The sequence below is a fragment of the Haliotis rufescens genome, unplaced genomic scaffold (assembly GCF_023055435.1).
Source record: "Haliotis rufescens isolate VD_foot unplaced genomic scaffold, xgHalRufe1.0.p SCAF_9, whole genome shotgun sequence".
Lineage (NCBI taxonomy): Eukaryota > Metazoa > Mollusca > Gastropoda > Lepetellida > Haliotidae > Haliotis > Haliotis rufescens.
In genome coordinates, this window is record NW_025964383.1 from 45,833,655 (window position 1) to 45,855,659 (window position 22,005).

Here is a 22,005-nt window from a genome sequence, read left to right on the forward strand (position 1 = left end):
TCAAGTACATTCACAGTGTAAGATTACCATTGTCCAACACCAGTTCTATTCATCACTTGACTTAACAAATAATGTTTACACAATTTGATAAATAATTTAAGTATATCACTGTGAATATTCATATCGAATACTAACAGCAGTTACTTGTTGGACAAACCTGAAACCACCTGAGACTAAGAGGTCTTTCATTAAAATATGCGAGGAAAATAAAACAATTTGACTTACATACTTTTAATATAACTATGCTAATGCATATACAAATGTATTTCGAAATAAAGGGGTATGTGTGTTTTACAGGCTAGGGTTTGATATATTTATTTCAAATACTAGATTATGGTAATCAATATAATGTATTGACTTGCCTTCATGGTTTTTTGATTAACTGTTGAGTGATTTGTGGCACTATTAGTTATTATGTTTATTCTCCCATATATTCTTTTTTGGTGCATGTTGATGAGAAGACCTTTATTTTATTCAATTTGGATAATTATTTTTGGGATCAATATATTTACAGGCAGGGCTAAGAAAATCTATCTGGCAATCTATCTATCTGTCTGTGACTGTCATTCATCCAAAGTAGAGGAAATCATTCATTTTCTCTCATTTTTTAATTATTTCGCAAAAACATTTTTTTATTATTATTTTTATTCTTTTTTTAGGGGGGGGGGGGGATCTTTTGAATCTTTCTTATTGATTTCTGACATCCGCACTTCCATACAGTCATTCAGTACATGTAGGTGAGAGTAATCTTATGGTGCAAACTACCAAAGTGCAAGAAATAGTACATCTGCATTATTATATCTATTCACATTTAATTTTATAAGTAAGTTTCTTCTCAAAACTAACAAATTTCTTAATGGAATATTATGTACTTAATTAAAGGTGTGTGACAGAGTAAACATGGTAAATATGACCAAATATAGAGCATATTAAATTTTAAGTTCCAAACTAATGACTGGGTTATTAAGTACTATAATTACTAAAAACATAAATAAATACAATATACTAAAATGAATTTCACGTTTAAAAATATATTCATATCATAGATTTTCCAAATTTCACCCTCCAAATCTTGCCTAATTTAATGCCTATTCAACCTGTCAAAGGCACGGCTTCCATGACACTGCTCGTGCTGTCAGATACCAGAATACCATGGTAAGTTGTGTAAAATGGCCTACCTATTAGTAGTTACATCTTCATAAATAATATTACATCACAGAAGCATGTGAAACATCCTCCGTAATCATAAAACACTGTCCACTGAGCCATAAATACACGTCTGAACGATAGTACCACTGGTTGTCAAAATTATTTTAAAGGTAGAGAAAAGAACACTTACCTTCGGTCCCATGGTTGTCAGTTGTCAGTCAGGAACCGATAAACCTGACAGTAATTACAAATAACCGATCATGTTATTCTGAAATAAGTAAACCTTTACGACTGTCAACAGCGGTGACAACCAAGCGTGGTAGTTTACTTGGTACCGTCTACAGAGTGAGCTTTGGCGGTCGCGAGTATAGGCATGTCACCGGAAATGCTGGCACCGGAAGTAGGGCTTCGCCAGACTTGCGGGCCCTATATAGAGAGCGAAAGGGCTATCGCGGTGAGGAGCTTGGGATATGACACACAGACCTGGTGATGCTGACTCACCTCACCTGGCCAGGTAAGACTTTCACCTGCTGACGTGACACACGTTTGGCGATCTTACTCTTGTCAAACTAATATGTACAGTAAACAGTTGAAACGTATTGTATCATATGCCACCAAAAACGTTGGCAACAATGCAGTTTACCGGGCGCAGCCCGAGCTCTACCATCCGCTCAATTACCGCGCTATAGTGCCACCGCTGTCTCGTTATACCGTTACCGTGCCTCACGCTCTGGTGACTCTCTCTTCACGATCCAACACCCGTTTTCGGTCTTAGGGAAAGTTACACATCTTTACAATCAAACACCCGTTCTCGGTCTTAGGGAAACTTACACTAGCAGCCACCATCGCCGCTAGGCGGCGCGCTCATCCTCTCTCTCGGTTCCGGGTCCATTCCGACCTCACTGACAGCGGTGTCTTTTACGCTTTCATGTGGAAAATTCCAACAGCCTTGAACTTGGCTAGTAGCAAAGTTCATACGTCATATGAATAAATTACGCGTATATTGCCATTTTTTCCCCAGTTGTTTACTTCGGAAGAATTTACACTGCTTTGAATTACGAATCTAGACAGAAAAACAAATCGACAGCCATATACGCTACAGGTAACGTAAGTTTCTTGTTCTTTAGACATTATCTGACGTTTCCTGAACTTGGCCAGGCATGGCAAGAGGAGTAGGACAGACTCCCTCAAATCCTTAGTGGGAGACTCATACGCAGTATGACTGAATGACTCATACGCAGTATGACTGAATGAATGAATGTTTAAAATATCTTGACAGTATTACGCACTACTGATCCTAAAACATCAGCTTTGAAATATCCCATCTTACCCATAATAGGAGTGTAAATTTGTAAAGACAATTTCTCTTTGTATTTATAAAGAGTCTACTACACTAGTGTTCTCATGTTATTTTACCATCTTCTTAAACTCTATCAAGTCTTCCAAGGGGGCGTGGGTGGCCAAGTCCTCTGTAGCGCAGGTCTCCCCGAGTTTCCGTTGAGGCATGTCAGCACCATGCCCGAGCTCGTGGAATCATTGTCTCTTCCACCTTATAAAAAAGCAATCAGGATGCAGGAAAAAATGAATGGATCCTGGTTTAAGCTGTTGAAACGTTGTTACTCCGCGAGCGAGTGAGTAAGGGTCAACGCCGCCTTGAACGGTATAACAGTTATTTTCACAGATTGTGATGAAGTGATGCAGGTCTCGGACGTTTACCAGTTTGGTGAAGCCCACGAATACGGGCATTGTGCCTACAAATCTGAAACATAATCGGGGCGCCTCAGGATTCGATCCCGAGTTCATAAGTTCTTTCACATGAATTGCAAAATATTGTCGATACGTTTGTGACAGTGCCGGGGAAAATAGCGTAATGATATCGCAAAAATGTCGAAACAATGCCGTGAAATGTGGAGATTAATTTAAATGACATGCTGTACCACATTTGTTGCGCGAATGGTGTCACAATGGTGCCGCAAAAGTGACTCAATATTCGCACCTAACAGTTTACAAATACTCGGAATCGAACATACAGAAGTAAGCTCAGTATTTCCTGCATTATATAATAAGCATGTGCAGAATAGTTTTTTAATATTTTATCAAGTATCAAGCTTCATACGGTCATTTCTTGATGGTTTGTTTTCTGCAAGTAAGCAACATATTCCTCGGAGCCAGCGCTTGTCTTGGAGTGATTATTTGCAACAAGAGTTAAAGTCGTTATCACCTTAGTGACGGTGTAAACAAAAAACAACACACACTCAGCATTGTCATCGGCTTATGGCGTATCGCGTTACCTAATATATAGGTAAGTGCAAATCTTCATCAATATAGTTATCCCTAGGTTTCATTTCAACCTATTATAATGTAGCAACATGTTCAGTTGTTCCATTCTTCTCCAAGCTGACACAGATATATGACACAAGAGGGTATGATGAATATCAAATCCTTCTGACGTCTGATAATGGCCATAACAGACGCACAGATGTATATATATATATATATATATTGGATAAAATGCTTGACCAGTTAACAGCCTCCACTATAAGGGACTGTTGGTACAATGTTCATCGGTGTATACGCAGTGTTTCTGTGTTACCAAACACGCATTTTCTAATGTGTGACATGCAGCAATAATCTGCAGCTGCTTTCATCAGACCATGGATACGTTGTCACGTGATCAGATCCATATGCAGTCGAACCATGCATCAAAGCCAATCAAAGTCTCTTCAGTGGCTCTGTATGACATACGTGCGTCATGGAAGTCAATAAATTGCAAATGGAGTGCCCCTTGCAGCTAACTGAGTGCCATGGTAACGTGACTGTGCTGGTTAAACAATAATTGATAATTGCCACTTTTTATACCCCTTTTTGCATTATTATCAAAGTGCTTTTCCTGAAACGCGAGGGTAGCATGCTCCACGCTCATGTCTGTGCTTGGGCGACAGAGTCAGTGATTGTTAAGCCTTTTCTCGAGATCGATAGCCATTCAATATATTTAGGTCTTGAATCTTTTATTTTTATAGACGGGTATATCACTGTTCTTTATTTTGTCACGGAATGATTAATTCAATTCAAGGTGTATGTTTGTTTCACGAGAAACCAAACTATTCTAACACACATATCCACACTGAAAGCTCGTACGTTTTAATTAATTCAAGATACTAGAAAATTATATGTTTTTAAGACAGAAAAAAGCTCACACATACATTATATATTTACACACGTATTCATGGGTACTACAATTTTTGATGTTATGAACAATCAACAATACCTTTTTTCAATCTCTATAATTATATAATGATGATTGTATTAACATTGCAATGTCTGCATCCACTATACGTTGACAATAATCAGCTGATTGTACCAAATAAAGCTCATTCTTAATTCTATAAAAAGTATTTAACCTGCTTTTTATGTTTCCGTATTCGTAAGCTTATTTTTCAAATTCCCACACAAATGAATTTAATATGTTTATCTCTTTTTTTCTCTTTAAATTACTAGATATCTGCACTGTGCAATGTTTATTTTATTTAATATTATCTTTTGAGGTAACATTTTCAAAAATGAGCGGGTATCATTTATCTGTAAATTAGAAATTTGTTTTTGCATTTTGAAGTGAATACTATTATATAATTTTAAGTGTGTTTTTTTTTATAATGTCGACTACTGTTTAAAAGTTGCGTTTTAATCTATAAACTTTTATGGTTTTTTTCAAATTCCGTTTTGCCTACTGATCTTACAGCAGGCCATGTAGTAACGTTTATTATTCATATGATGAGAACATGAGGTACCCATGAATATGTGTGTATGTATATAATGTGTGTGTATAACATTTTCTGATATTTAAAATTAAGACAATACCAATATATCAAGTCTTTGATATCAAGTTCTCAATATAGTGTCTATTTTTTTATCTAAATTGAAATGTCATCATGGTAGTAAGCCATCCATTCATAACCCTTGTTTATACATAATGCTCTAATTAACCCTATTAAATATCAAAATGGATTTAAGTGATTGCCATTTCTTTTATTTATATTTTTGTTTTTATTATGATATGCTGTTAATGAAAATATTTCTCACTTCTCTCAGTTATATCATATTTACAATTGAGTGTTTCTTTTGATAAGTACATGATATGGGAAGAGACTGACATTTCTGATAACATCACTGTTCTTACTCTGCATGATAGAAATAATATTGTTAATTGCAGTATATTTACTGAAATATGTTACAATTAACTTGATTCGTAATTCAGAGTAGGAGTGACATTCATAGAAAGTGTGCAATTCATCTTCAACAGCAAAAAAACACTTTAAGCTTGCATGACATCCAATATCTTTCATTATCAATTATATTTCCATTATCTGCCAGTGTCTCAACAGCAAGCTTAACATTGCAACATCAAAATCTGGAATAGGATTTCCTCAAATGTTGTGGAAGATCACCTATGCTTAAATACTTTTCAAGATTTGAAAGTGATATAATCTGGTTATAGTGAAAACGCTTATGATTTGGGGGTGAGGATGCTTGCCATGACTGAAAGAGATTATCGTGTAATCTTTGCTTAAAAAGTGCATTGAAGGCTGCTTTTTTCCCCTTTTTCAAAGCGAATCCAAATCCACATTTAAACTGAATATTTCTTATTAATGTTGCCCATGTCTTAGTTTTATTCAAATTTACTTTCAAGCCAGTATGTTTTACAAAAAGACTTTCAAGTACAGTAACTTGAAACTGCAGTTGTGAACAGGTGTCGGGCATTGCTGAGACATCAACATCATCATAAGGGAGCACAAACCAATAGTAGAAGAGGTAACAGTAATATCTTGACCACCCTCTCTGTCCATAAGGGTACATGAAATTGTTTATTGAGATAATAATTATTTGTGCACTTAAAACACATCCCTGACGGGTGCTAATGTTACAGGTAAAACACTCAGATATACCTTTAAGGGTTCTAACACAAACAGATAAATCATTATACATTGGCGTGATTATTTCCAAAACTTGTGCAGTGCAGGAGAACATGTCTTAGAGTCAAATGCCTTTGAATTGTCAGTGAAGGGGCAGTAAAATCTGCCTCTTTTCTTACCAATGTATCCTTTTTAAATAACCTGTAATGAACAAATGTTATCAGTAGTGGAGTATTGAACCCTAAATCCAGCTTGCTGTTCATTAATAATATTATTATTATTATACCAATTGTGTAGACGGCTGTTCGAAGTAGACCTAAATACTTTAAATATTGAGTCTATGAGAGAACTACATCGGCAGACTTGACTTGACTTGAAGAGAGGACGTATAGTACCCTCACCCCAGCAATTGGGGAATCTGTCACTATCACAAATGAGATTAAAAAGGTGAGCAAAATGTAAGTAAAGGGTATAGTCAGATGCCTAGAAGCTTTTACAAATCTGGTCCTGGTCCAATAAAGGCCTCGTGTCCCACTGACTTCCACCTATGTGTTCTCTGTCCATTATGTTGAGACAGTATTATCTTTCTGTTACTTACATGTATGCAATTGTTGTAACTGTTAATCCTCTACTGTTAATCCTCCACCTACTTAATATATACTGTACAATGTCCCCCATTCAGTCTTGCTTGACAACGGTATAAGGATCTAAACAGGAACGTCGCCTTTACTGTGTTAAAGAAGTTGTCATCCATAAATTGTGTCTACTTTGCTATCCGTCAACTTATAAGTAATGCCTATCAAACAAGTCATTCGTATGGTGGCTTCAGTCTTCAGAGCTCAATAGCATGTATGTAGTCATCTCTAGGATGTTTAATGTATAATTGCAGACGCATGACGAAAGAACAGTCTACATATTCAGACATGTTGATGTGTCACGTACTACTAATCATGCTGGGTGAGTATATCTATTCAAAAATACATTTGTTATAATTTGAGTACTTAACTCAACTTAATATGTGCATGAAAGGAAAGTTTACAGGTTCTTTGCTTGAAACTAAACTACAATTACTCATGATTTTTTTAGTAGAATATAGACAGTCATTGTTTGGATGGTTATTTGAACTATATTTTTGAAAATATAGTCAGTAAGAAAATAGCCTTGCTTATATATTTTCTTATATTACATTGTGTATGTTGCAGTATGGAATGTCAGAGCTGACCAAAACTGTCCATGGGGCAAATATGGAGATGGATGTGACAAAAACTGCTCTGATCACTGTAGGATATCACCTGATCTTGGCATTATTCACTGTGACAGGACCAGTGGAAGATGTTCTGAAGGATGCATTCCAGGCTGGTATGATGATACATGCAATAAAGAATGCAGCAAGAACTGTATCAACTACACCTGCAATCACCAAGATGGAGTGTGTACAAGAGGCTGTAAAGATGGCGAAAAGGGGAACTTTTGTGAAAGTATGAATTAGAAAATGTAATTAAACTGATCACACAACATATGTGTTCGTGTTCTCCAAAGCCGCCATTTTGAATTCAAGTGACAAAAGTATGTCATGGCATAATATGAATTTGTTTCTCAGGGTATTGAAGAAGAGTCACCAGGAACCTGCCGTAATGTTCCAGCCATTATTTGCAAGAACTTGTCAGATATTTTACGGATTATCTCCCTGATCGTTAGGAGTGTAGTTAATTCCGCTGGCCATAGGTTAAATACATGGCAACGCGCAGGTAAAAGTACTAAGTTGACACATGACGAATCCCCTTATTTTAAAAACAAAATGTTTTGTAATGACACTTCAACACTGAATCAAAATTGAGTAAGTGAACAGTGGCATATGTGGCCCTTATGTTAAAACTGGATATTTTTTGTTTTGCACAGGGCCAGGATACAAAATGAGTTCAAATCAGCAGAAGCCGTACATTTCTATAGTATATTATCAACAGATGTATGTTGATGAATTTTGTCTTGCAAGACCAACTCGTGTTATTCCGGGAAAAGCCAAATGCCGACTCGGCCTGTCTTGTGGCCATTTTTGCGTCTTGGTTCCGTCTATGTTTTTACCATGAAAAATTGTCAGCTTGTTGTGTAACGATCCAAGTATATTCTCCCCATATACAATACATTTTGCAGATGCTATTTAAAACACATCGGACTTAAGTCTTTATACAGTATGATTGCATCAGTATCCATGGTTACTCTTGAATTAACCAGGGGCACAAGGAAATGCAGTTGAGAAGAGATGAACGAAACATCTCTTTATAATGACACAAATGCTATTATCGATCTTGTAATAACCACCAAAAGCAGTGAGGTCTTACAGAATTATAACCTGATTATATGTGTATAGTTTCAGGGGAAGAACATGAAACCAAGGGGAATGACAACACAACACCTCTATGGAAGATATTCGTCCCTGTTATTGTCTTCATTTTTGTGTTGCTGGTCTTCATGGTTCAAATCGGTATCGGAGGGTAAGCATTGGCATCTCTCAATGTATATAAATGCTTTCAGTGGGCTTATGTATGTCGATCGCACCTGAAACTGTTACAAGCTAAACATATCCCAAAGCATATCCAATAAACAAGAACTAATTATCCCAGCAACATGTTTAGTTTTTGTTTGTATGTGATTGCTTGCACTTGTAATTAATCAATGTAACTGGTAACTATGCGGTAGTAACAGTACATAGAGATACAATTGCAACATGCTTGCATCTTCTTGCATCTGAAATATAATAAGTGTTTGTTCATGTAATTAGTTTAATTTGATGATTTCTTTCCTTTTCAGTCAAAGGAAAAATAGTAAGTGTAACACTTTGAATTGAATTTTCTACGTTATTGCTCAAACTGGAGTGAGGTTACATAGTCACCTTCCATTAATGTGATTAGCTCATTAACACTATTTATTGTGAGAGTAGTGATACATTACGTTCCATTCATTCATAGATCTACAACCAACTACGTGATCAATTTGAGTTCAATGTAATAATATAATATAACAAAAACTATAGCAAAAAGTACAGGATATTGGGAATCATCAAGATATATATTCTCATCAACATGGTACTGGAAAATGGATATCATGTGATCATTTCTGAGGAGGATTAGATCGAGTTGGTTTCGAAAAGTTTATGTAATGAGATGGTTGCAGAACACTTCGTTAAATAGGTCGGGTGTCAAATTCGAATTTTGCATTTTGCAGACAGCGTCGCTAATAACGAATAAAACATGCACGAATTCTTCGAGGCATGCTTCTGATGTCAGCTTGGCTCGGGTTGTTTGTGTTGTTCGACTCATCTGTAAAAGCAACTGCGACTTCGTTAGAAGAGGGGAATTGATTTTGACGTTGACGTACACGTCTGCCAATGGGTTTAACGGGGTAAAGGTCAGGACAGAGTTTGGGCCATGGCAGGACATGGCTGTTTTGCTGCTGGATGAATGAGTCATAATCCTGATGCGATGAGCACATGCATAACGGTTCATTTATAACATCTTCAAAGATGAGATGTTGGCCATTACGTTGTGCAAATGCCATTAACTGGTGATGCTATGATGTTGTCCCGTTAGTATTGATCTGTGACTCCGCCATGGACAAAATTGAGCCCATAAAACGCTCATTAGGACGTCTCAAAACTCGATTCCTTCTGTTGTTGATGTCAAAAGTGAACCTCGATTCCTCAGAAAACATGACATAAGCATAAAGTCGATTATCCCAGTGCTGGCGTTCCCTACACCACTGACGTCTCTCATTCAAATGACGTGCAGTAACTTGTGGGATGACACTGACACGTGGACGTATTTGTATATGCCACCTGTGCAGTCGATTTCGCACCGTCAGGGTATGCGCTATTACACCAGTTGCCTATTGCAACCGGTCCCTTATGTGAGTGGCAGTTTGCAACCGATTTCTTATTGGCATCGTTTATACAAGTAATCTGTCCCTGACTGAAGTTGCAATTGATAGTCAAGAGCGGCGTCGATCATTGACGTTATGTATTTGGTGTAATGTGTTGATGTTAGATGGAGAAACATGCAACAATATTATAACGTGAGCCCACCTGCAACATGCATGTGACACGTAAACGTTCAGCACGTTGCAAAGGTAGCATGATCAATCCTGTTGCTTCCTTCTTGATTAAATGTGTTTAATATAGTGTCGGGAATGTTTTTGCGACATTAATCCCTTTCATATTGTCAACCAATGCTTGCCGTAAAAGGCGACTATGCTTGTCGTAAGAGGCGACTAACGGGATCGGATGGTCTGCTCGCTGACTTGGTTGATGTATGTCATCGATCCCAATTGCGTGGATCGATGCTCATGCTATTAAGCACTGGACTGTCTGGTCCAGACTCGATTATATACAGGCCGCCGTCATATAGCTGTAATATTGCTGAGTGCGGCGTTAAACAACAAACCAACAAACAAAACTAATCAACCAAATCATATTGTCTCCAGTGTTTTCCAGTAGTTTCACCACAAAGCATAATATCCCCTACCTTTTTAGCACAGTAAACAAACTCAATAAGCATGAAAAAACTTGTTTTTATTCTCATAATGTCGCATTGTTGCATTGTCATGCTTGTTTATTAATGGTGTACACATGTAGTTTACTGCAAGTGAGTTAATTGTTATACGCCAATGGTTTCTAAAACAAAAGTACCAATGGCAATGTGGGTTGTTTTTCTCATCATTCCATCGTTGCTTTAGAAACTATTTCATCTGTCGTAATTGTCTGTAGCGTTTTTTTATAAATTCTTTGCATCTCTATTTACTGATCTCATCAGATCTCATCAGATTGATGAGGGCACACGGTTGGCCTTATCATTTTAGACGGCCCAAAGTCGCTGTTCAGAGTTGTGTCTTCTAGACGCATAATAATATATAAAACTATGACCTTTGGTCCAAATCCCAGCACACACATCACTTAGGGATGCTGATACTCTGTGAAATAACTGAAATATTGTTCAAATCGGCGGTACATCAAACTCACCTACTCTCTCAACCGATGAATTCGCTGTGCATAGTGGCGTCTGGCCGTGCCAGAGACTTATGATCGAATTGCCGGTTCATCCTGTTCATGTTTTTCTTTTGGATCTACATCACTTCCGGCTTTACTCCCACATCAAGCCTATACGCCGTGACATTACGAAGATACTGTTCAATGCGGCGATAAAAAAATATCCACTCACTCACAAAGGATATCCCTTTTTGACCTTGTCGTAAGAGGCGACTAACTGGATCGGGTGGTCAGGCTCGCTGACTTGGTTGATGCATGTCATCGATCCCAATTGCGTGGATCTATGCTCATGATATTATTATAATCATTGGATCCAGACTCGATTATTTACAGACCGCCGACATATAGCTGGAATATTGCTGAGTGCGGCGTTAAACAACAAACCAACCAACCTTTTTTGACGAAGTGGCGATTACAGAGCCTCCTGTAAATTAAGAGCGTATTTTACAATAATGTCTTTGCTTTATTTGAATCCGATTCGTAATACATCAAACTTCAGCTAAGATCCCTCTGTACGGACATATGCTTTCGTTATTGTTGTGATTGACTTCGATCCCTGGGCGCAGTCCTCATTGATGAAAAATCATGTTTTGTATAAATATTATAAAAATACGCAGTTAATTTAACTAATGATAGCCCGACAATGTGACGTGATAATTTTGACTAAATGTCGCATTGTCGCGTTGTAGCGCTTTATCAAAATATTGAAAATAAAAAAATACTACAAGCGCGACAATGTAACAAAACGTTTTCAAATGTGCTCTTTTGTATCGAAAGAATGATATAATTTGATTTGCTGAATGTGGCCTGGCTCTTAAAGGGCACGTTCACGCGAAAATACTTTAATACTTTAAAGTTTACACTGTTTCATGCTGATTGGCTGAATGGTAGTCACGTTATCTGTAATTTGGAGTTGCCACACCTGTGAATGGACAGACAAGTTCACACGATTGGAACATTTTTTTTGTGAAATTGGTCGTGTGAACTTTTGCTTGAACTACTTTCATGGTTTTCTCCGAATTATCGATCGGTGTTTACAATCAACTCGTTTTTCTATTTTCTTTTTAATCCCTGCACTTATCAGCAAGATAATTAATTTAGTATTTTTGCCTGGTCTTGTAACATTTCATCTGACTTTTGATGTCATCTGTGTTTGATGTCGTCTAGCTGCTACATGAAACAAAATGGATTTTCCTTATGGTAACATGAATTGGATATGGAATGGCTATCTTTCACTACAAATAACGTAATAAATACTGCACAATTACTGAGGTGAACGAAAAATTGTTTTGAGCGATACCAACTTTGATGCCTTGTTTTCGGAAATAAGAGGAATCTAGCACCAAGACAATTGCAAATGAACACTATGTTCTACCCTGCTCAGATGTGGTCGCAGACACTGATCAAAGCGACTGCTCCTGATCAATTCCAAACTAAAACTCGATTCACAATCGTATCAGAAAAAATACCTACAAGATTTTGAGAAACCAAGACACAGCAAATCTACATGAAAAAACATTGTCTTAATAGCCTCTGAAAATGTTCAATGGTAAGCCAAATAAAATTAATCTAGCTTTTAAAAAAAATAAGACATAACAAGGTAAGGAAAGAAACTTAAAATTTAAAAAACACACACCAAAAACAACAACTTGCCTACATGTTTATATATAATATACTTAACCGACTGGTCATCGGAGACGAGAAAATATCCGTAGACGAATTACCATTCCGGTTTCTGAGTTGGCCGACCTTCTCTGAGCATTCTAGACCAAGCAGCGGCGGAACATCAGGAAGGACGGGGCACAGAAATGAAGCTGACATTAGGCCATACAATAGGTCCATCTCAGGTGACAAGAAACACCAGCTCAGCAAAGTATTACAGCACACGCGACACATCCCAAACTCCAAATATAACACACCCTGACGTTAAAAGTTAACACGAAACACACAAGATTCCGAACACTACCTTCAATCCCCACCGGACCATTCAACATTGTCGAATTGGTTTGCGATTATCCAAACACAAGCAACATATTCATAAATCAGTCATATTCCCAGTTTGCTAGAACCATGGGAGGGTTCATATGTCGGTCGTTTTCCATAACTGTCGATAAGCTTTACTTTCAACAACAGTAAAGTAAACATTTCATCCTCATGCTCCCGTTCGACTCAAAATGCACCCCTTTACAAACACAGGTGACGTCATACATAAATCCGCACTTGAAGGTTGACCTCGCCTCGATGCATCATGTGTATACATGTATTTCAGTTCACTTTCTTGTTACCTATTTTTAAGATTTGATTAATCCCAAACATTTTTTGTCAATTTGTTCAGAGCATAAGATTATATTGATGTTGACATATTTTCAGATTATGTTGTATATATTTAAAGATCCGTTTTTCTCAGCCTTAATCTTGGTATGAGTTGGGAAACGTATGTAACCAAGAGCCTTCAAATATCGACAAAATAGCATTAACCTATTAGTTTTAGAGGCAAAACAATACACATATCACAAGTATCTAATTTATTTTATTCCTTAAATCGGCTCATATTTTTCACATTTGATTTTTATTAATTATGGCCTCATAATGGAGGATAAAACGTTTCCTTGCAAGTTTGCAATGCTATTTTCTATGAATGGTTGTCCAAACAAACCTACAACCAATTATCTATTGAATATATATAGGCCTAAAGCAATAATTGGTTTCAAACATGGAACACATCAATGGAGTGATCTATCGTTTCTTTTTCAAATGGAGACGGGTTTTTTCGGCGGGTGCTGGTGCTTGTGAAATACAAAATCCAGTTACTTATCAATAAAATATGGCAGTTATGTTGTATTCGGATGGGAAGAAAATCAAAGAGAATATTTTCCCCCCAGTACGTTTCCACTCGGCAACCGATTTGAGAAACTACAGGGACGTACCCCATCGTTGTGTTACTCACAAGGCGTGGTAAATTCTCTTAGATATTACGTATCCGCTTCTGAAAATGTAATAATGAGCATGAAGGTAATTTAGGTATACACACATCAAAGTGTTATTTGTGGTTGTGGAGATGTCGAGTCTGGGTCGGGTGACACATCAGGTGATGTGTGTTTTCTCTAGGTTTACACTTGATTTTCATCGTTTCTATGCTGCGAAACTTGCTTGTGTTCGTTCATAAGTGTATGATTTTGCGATTTCTTGATGGGTCAAGGGAACTTCTGACTTGTGTGATCATAAACTGGTACTTGATATTGTTATGAGAATCCATTATATATGTATATTTACTTTTCATGAATAATATATCAAATATACTTTTGTTAGCTTTTATAAAATGTATATCCATCCCTTTGTTACATATACTGAAGAACAAAAGTTCCTGTGACATTGAATACGAATAATGCAAAGTTATGTTTTTTACCAAATCTGAAACAATTTCGGTTGGCAGCAGATAAAAGACTCATGTAAGTGTTTAAATGGTTTAACTTGCCATACTGACTTCAGAAAATGCGTGATTTCATAAAAACAACCATGAACATGCCAAAATATCAATTTACAAATCAATAGCGTGTGTGTCCACCTCTGGTTGCGATGCAAGCAACACATCTTCGTCTCATGGAATTGACCAGGCGTCCTGTGGGATATCTGTCCATATCTGCTTGAGCTTGTTTCGAAGTTTCTGGAGTGTCTGTGGAATTCGTGGTTGACGTCGAAGGCGCCGAACCATCTCATCCCACATGTGCTCGATTGGTGAGAGATCAGGGGAGCGAGCCGGCCAGGGGATGACATTCACGTTGTTTTGTTGAAGAGAATCCTGAACAAGTCGAGCAATATGAGGCCGGGCGTTGTCATGTTGAAAGGTAATCCCTGGGCCATGACGACACAAACACGCTGGAACAACAGGGCCGATGGTCTCGTCGCGGTAGCGCTGTCCGTTGAGATTTCCCTCTACCACTATCAAACGGGTCCTCTGCCTTGCTGTAATCCATGCATGGAATGCATGCTTTTTGTAGCAGTTGCGTTTTTGTGACTTGATTCCATACATGTAATACAATTTGAAAACCTAACTTTACTTGTTTGAAAAATGCACTAACATATTGGCGTCACAGGATCTTTTGTTGTTGAGTATATTATGTTGCTTGTGTAGACTTTTTCCAGTGATTAACACTGACCAATTACACACCTTCACGTTGTCTATATGTAAGCCCTGGTGTACTCACAACCAAGTAAAGCCTGATGTTACGCAATTGCAGTTTGGCTATTTCTCTTAAAGTCAGATGAAGACAAAGTGGTCAGTTCCAAGTTCGGGATTAGGTGTAAACTGACGTGCCATGTCGGCGAGATTTGAAACTTTAATTGTATATGTCATGTCGGCAATGTGTAAAGTTTTGAGAATAACGGATCATTCACTGAATCTTGTTGGGAAATGAAGGAACAATAAAGCATAAAGAACGCCTGTTTTTATTGTGATTGATACTTGCTGTTGCTGTTTGTGTATAAGATGAAGTTTGATTAGACTGCAAGTATTAAATTGTTTTCAATTTGTTGTGTGGTCTCACCCTATGATGTATGGAGACTGTACAGTGGATCAACTCGTAACGATATCTTCTGCGTTGTGACAAGACAGGGGCCCAGTTAAATTATCACCAATTATGTCATAACCTAAGGGAGATAATATATATATATATATATATATATATATATATATATATATATATATATATGTGTGTGTGTGTGTGTGTGTGTGTGTGTGTGTGTGTACATGTAAGAACATCAAAAGTAAAAAGACAACAAAGGTGGAAACTTAACAAGGGAGGTCAAATGATAATTTGCGCAGAAAGGCAATTAGAACTACACACTGAAGGCCACCACTTAAAAGTAATTAGCGCTGATAGTTATGGACAGCTGGAAGCCAGGACTAAGTAACACTGATAGGTACAGAGCAATGGACAATGGGGAAGCGGGGGGCCGGGGGTAATTAGCACCGATAGGTAAAGGAAATAGAATAAGCAATGGAAGCCAGCTAGATAATAGGCACTGACAAAGATCCAAGAAATAAGTCCCAAGCACTAGACACATATGTTCCCTGGTCACGGTTCATGGCTGGCTGATGTCTCATGATGTCTGTGTGTTTTTTTCATTTTTCTCTGTCGCCAGTTGTTGTTAGTGGTACACAGGCCTTTGGTGGCTTCCAACATGATGTTATGGTCCTGGTTCTCGAGGATTTGTTCGGAAATAGCGGATTTCAGGTCTAGTTTATTGACAGAGATCTGATGTTCTTTGAGTCTGGTGTTGAGGGGTCTGAGGGTTTCTCCAATGTACTGGTGGCCACAGTTGCAGGGGTCTGGTATATACATCTTCGGGGGTTGGGACTGACACTGCTTGTGCCTCTGCCGTTATACATAGCTAAATGTTAAGTTAACACATACAGGCATAGATATGCTCAGTGAGAATGCGTAGATGGGTTTGGAAGTCACTGAAAAGTAGTGTTATCCCCTAGAGGCTACTTGTTTACTGAAGTCGTTGATGCATTTATGCTCAAATCAACTTAACATGTATTTCCACGGGACGATAGTGACTTCGGAACCCATTTTTATTAGAAGAGGTATATTTCAGTGCGATTCATTCAGTCCTTTGCGTTTGTCACTAAATAAGCTTTTTGCTTAGCCAAGAGGAGGTTTACCACCCTGGACCTCCTTTGCACAGACCCCTAACACTCCCTACTTACCCCATTTCAATGGATGGCCTTGACATTCTTGCCAAAGGAGAATCCGCTCTAAATTACTCGCGATAAAGACAAAGCCACATGTATATATAATGTGTGAGTACATACATGTATTCAAATGTATATCATTACCTTTCTTTAAACAATTTGACTGAAGAGTTGATATACTTGGTCAAGTCGATAAGGATATGCCTATATTCTGTACACATAAGAGTCATATATTTTTTAATCTAATGTTAACGCAATGCATAAATGAATGGAACAATAGATGATAAACCTCAATGCATTCGTCTGCCCATCGCCATCTGTTGAGTTATGATGCAGAAGTCGAAGGTATATGAAGTAATGATGATTTCATATCTAAAAATCAGAGGAGGAACATGGCACGTGTCCCGTGATATCACAGGGGAGAAACACAAAACAAACACTGCTTTATGATGGATATTATATTAAGCCTCAAAGGGAGTTTGGGATAGGTGTTGTTTGTAAAGGGTAAAACATTTCAATGACGTCATATGACCATACGGGGACATGGGTGTCCCAGTCGTTTAACACGACAGACACAAATGACTATCCAAAGGCGTCCATTCTTCGTGACAGTGACAGGTCGCATCACATATTTGCCTGATCACATTGCTTTGGTAAACAACTAGGATCTGCATGGGCTTGCTCCCACATTGAGTTCAAACGCCACGATGTAACTAAAATAATGCTCCAAGAAGCATTACAAAAACCTGCATAGTCACTATGAAATCGCGAATTCCTTGTTGACTCTTTCTTTGTAACATAGTTTCATATCACATGAGCTGCTTGAAAGACATTATTAACAACACTCTGTACGCATGGACAATATTATATCTTATCCTATCCTTATTTCAACACAGGGTTACTCAAATGGCCAATTCCTGACTCACCACTCCATAAGGCCAGCGCTGAAGGGAATCTGGACCGCGCGAAAGAGATCATGCATGAGGATTTATTAAATGCCAACTCTCGAGGGTCGTATGGATTGACACCATTGATGTTGGCAGCATTGAATGGGCACTACGATGTCTTTGAATATCTCAAACAAGAAGGAGGTGATATGACACTAAAGGATCGTGGCGGGGATCACATTCTCAGCATGGCCTGTGTGGGGGGAAATATGGACATAGTAAAGTATGTAGTCTTACTTAAACCTACCCTTATAAACAAAAAGAGAATCGACGGAAGAACCGCATTGATGTGCGCTGCATGTCATGGGAAGAAAACCGTGTTTGAGTATCTGCTGGATGAAAATGCTTTGTTAATAGACAATAATGATGGAGACAATATCCTTCATTATGCCTGCCATGGAGGACACATTGACATTGTGAAACATATCATCGATGAGGCAAAGCTAAATATCAACACTAGAGACATACTTGGAAGAACAGCATTAATGATAGCAGCTACGTACGGACATAAAGATGTGTTTGAATTACTTGTTGAGAAAGACAGTGACATATCACGCACAGATAAGGAAGGAAACAATATACTCCATATGGCATGCCGTGGAGGACATGTGAAGATGGTGGAGCATGTCCTCTCACAGAAATATATTGACATCAACTGCCGAGGGCAGTATGGGGGAACACCACTGATGTTCGCAGCATTTCATGGACGCAGGGAGGTATTTGACCTACTTATGACGAAAGGAGCTAATGCAACACTTGTTTGTAACAAGGGGAACAACCTCCTACACGTGGCTTGCATTGGAGGATACGTAAAAATGGTGAAGCACATCCTGCCAAAGGGCCTAGTGGACATCGACAGCCAAGGACAGGAAGGGAGGACACCGCTAGTGTTGGCAGTACAGTGGGAACGAGGAGCAGTGTTTGACTTACTTGTGAGCGAACAAGCTTCCATGGTTGCAAAACGCAAGCACCACATGAAATTGCGTGACATCCTCGCGTCAAAAGACGGTGAAGTATGACGAATTACATAACACGCCCACGAATGTCCAGAACATATTATTAGTGACGTTGGTATGAATAAATATGGATGAAACTTGATGTGTAATTCAAAACAGTAAAGACAACACAGCGAAAAGATTAGCTCCTCATTATGACATTGAAGAATCTTTTTGATTTTGGGTACGCAAGAAACATATGATCGTGTGTCCGAATCCCCGTTCGCTCCAGTTCTATTCCTAGGCTGGTCAGCACATTCACGTGCTCGAGGATTTCACCAAAGTGCTAACAGTCTGAGACATGTGTCATAGCGACCGATTTGGGACAACCTTTGTCTGAAATGAACAGTCAATTACTAAGGTTCATTACATTACCCTGTATAGTCCGTCAACCTAATTTGTAGACACCGTTTTTCTCAAAATAAATCTAATTAGTTCAAATTCATGTAATAATATGTACACACATCGAAATATTTCCCTGTGCCAACGTTTAAACTTTCTTAAACTCTTGTGAAAAAGCTCCGGGGTAGAATAGGTCTTCAGGAAACCATGCTTGCAATAAAAGGCGCTATGCTTGTCGTAAAAGCCGACTAACGGAATCGGGTTCTCAGGCTCGCTGACTTGGTTGATGCAGGTAATCGATCCCAATTGCGTGAGATTACACAACAATTTGAAGCGTCATCGGAGGTTTGACATCTTGCTTGTACATGTTTCACTAATACTCCAACTTGAGGTACGATTGTATAAGGTGTCCATCTGTAAATAAGCACATTTTTGGAATTTTATGTTTACTGTCTGGTGCTGACACTCGTTGGAAACAACTGTTTCTCAGTGTCGATCTCGCATGCAATTTTCTCATACCAAGCACTGACAACATACAGGCTTAATACATGTCTGATCTTATTTTTCATATCCTTCTACTTCTATTTCGTGTTAGTAATAATATAGCTTACATGTGCACGTGTCTGTGACATTCGCACAGCGTGACTCTTCAGCGTTGTTGTTTCTTTAGTTAGTTCGTATTTATGCCTTAGTTATTTGGGTTTGTGTCAAAATTATAATAATATCGCCTGAGGTACTTGTCTTGCTAAACAGTCCTTTGTTACAGTATGTTATTAGGACTTGTGTGGGCATCGTTTACTGCAATACATGAACGCTGAGTCGGGTTTACATCTTTACATGTTTGTCAACTGTGTGTTGTGTAATGTTTGATTTCAGATGTTTGAAATTTGGAATTGTCTTTGATTTCAGCTTTGACCACACCAACAGTGATCGTATTACATATTGATTATATCTAATATTTATCTTTTGTTAACACGATTGTTATATTTGTTACAGATTTGTGTGGTTACACAGTTTGCTTCAAATGTATTGTGTTTTTTAAAAGTTATGAGAAAGGACATATTTGCCTTGTAGTTGTAGATTCTTTCATGCTACTTACTACACAGTTGTTACTTATTTATAACTTGCTTCTCATTACTTAGAACTTTGAATAAAACAAGACATGACAGCAGTGTTATGAGTCTTTTTTCAACTTCACTACTTTAATACATTTCTTTATATGAAATAAGCTTCACGCGGTCTACCCATGCGGAAATTCGAACAATTTCTTCTGATGAGCCTTGCTGTATAAATACTTCATAGAGGAACTCAGATTATTAACAAGTTTTGTTCCTCCAAGACCACCTCCGTGGTCTAGTGGTTAGATCGTCTTCCAGAAGAGCGGAAGGTCGTGGTTTCGATCCCGGCCTCATCATACCCAAAGATTGTACTTGCTGTCTCCCTGTCTGGCGATCGATCGGCTTTAAGGGATGAAGCAAGGACTGGTCGGCTCGGAATCCGTATACTATGTCTGTTTTGCATATCCATGTTAAACTGCGGCATGGTATCTCAGTGGGTTGATACTGTAAAAACGGCATAAGTCCGGACTAGTACAAGCAGCTGCACACACACACGCACGCACGCAGGCACGCACACACACACGTACACCCACACATACGCATAAGCACACGTGCATGTACGTCGTTATATAAATGAAATATTATTAAACGCGACGGTATACCCAGTTTCACCTAACCACTTTTGGTTTCTCAGTATTCAGTATTGTGGTGATCAGATAACAGGTCAAAGCGCCAAAATACAGCTCGACGAACCACACGCTGACGGGCTGCACGTAAGTCCCTGCTTTGACATACAGGACAGCGAAGTTACTTTATGCTTGGGGTTGTAAGACCCGCGTTGAGAGTGGAGGAGTAACATATCGCCGAGGGACTTATATCACTAACCACGGAGGATTGTCTTAGAACCTGTGTGGAACAATCTATTTTGTATTTATTCTTATGCGATTGCCTTGTTTGTTGCCGCTATTCTCTCGTCACGCATATGCAATGGCATCATGTGAATATCACCAAGCAAATGGCTTTAAAGCTGTTGTGTTATCCTGAAGAGATCATGGTACAGCTGCCATCTTGTATATATTTGCTTTTGTACATTATATGTTAACCTCCCTCGGGGTTTTAGTCAGTAACTAATAAACGACTTGTGCTTTTATTGTTTATAAAACATTCTTTTCTATGTCAAGTTGACTAACGGGATCACTGACTTGGTTGATGCATGTCATGGTATCCTACTACCGTAGATTGATGCTCATGATGTCAAGCACTGGGACGTCCGGTCCCACTCGATTATGTACAAGCCGACGTCCAAGAGCTGGAATATATCTGAGTGCGGCGTTAAACAACAAACAAACAGAGCACAACAATCAACAATTGTCGATGTAAAGGTTGTAGAACCGAAGGCCGAGGTCGTAGTACACCCTGCGAGTCACATCCTGTTCACGTTAAACATGATACGGCCATACTATCATTGTGGTCCCCCAATCCTTATGTCAGTCCGTTCTTGTTACAGGAGCAAATCTCGTGGTCGTTGTTTATCGCACAATAAACCACTGCAGTTAATTTCTTAACTAGACGTTGGACTTCCTCTCACATTACGCTGATATGCCCTGATATAACTGAAGTACTGTCAAATCTATATTATCCATTTCTTCATCACATATTGTAAGGCAAGCCTGGAACAGTTTCTCTCAGACACTGCTCGCCAAGAGTGGTGGAAGGGAGACTACTCCGTCAGGTTCGGGTACACAACACAGGCCGCTCACAGTACATTAACAGCTCACATGCGAGATTCAGGTAACGCCAGTCACTGTCACAGTGTTATGGGTGCAAAAGTGCTTAGTTAGGACGGTGCAAGGGAGACTACTTCTTCA

The 22,005-nt window shown here is 38.5% G+C and overlaps 1 protein-coding gene across 1 annotated transcript; it reads left to right on the forward strand.

Moving 5' to 3' along the window:
- The first annotated feature begins 1,598 nt into the window (after positions 1-1,598).
- Positions 1,599-20,230, forward strand: LOC125377540 (ankyrin repeat and KH domain-containing protein 1-like). The gene is made up of 6 exons (XM_048391304.1): positions 1,599-1,663; positions 6,949-7,016; positions 7,262-7,537; positions 8,428-8,551; positions 8,868-8,881; positions 17,692-20,230. The coding sequence occupies exons 1-6, from the start codon at positions 1,620-1,622 to the stop codon at positions 18,759-18,761; spliced, it is 1,596 nt and encodes a 531-aa protein (XP_048247261.1). The 5' UTR covers positions 1,599-1,619; the 3' UTR covers positions 18,762-20,230.
- The last annotated feature ends 1,775 nt before the right edge of the window (positions 20,231-22,005 follow it).

Bases quoted from the DNA above. Each gene is read 5' to 3' on its own strand.
- LOC125377540 (XM_048391304.1), top strand. From the start codon at position 1,620: ATGACACACAGACCTGGTGATGCTGACTCACCTCACCTGGCCAG. The intron at 7,017-7,261 runs GTGAGTATATCT...TGTATGTTGCAG, and splicing joins CGTACTACTAATCATGCTGG to TATGGAATGTCAGAGCTGAC. The intron at 7,538-8,427 runs GTATGAATTAGA...ATATGTGTATAG, and splicing joins AAAGGGGAACTTTTGTGAAA to TTTCAGGGGAAGAACATGAA.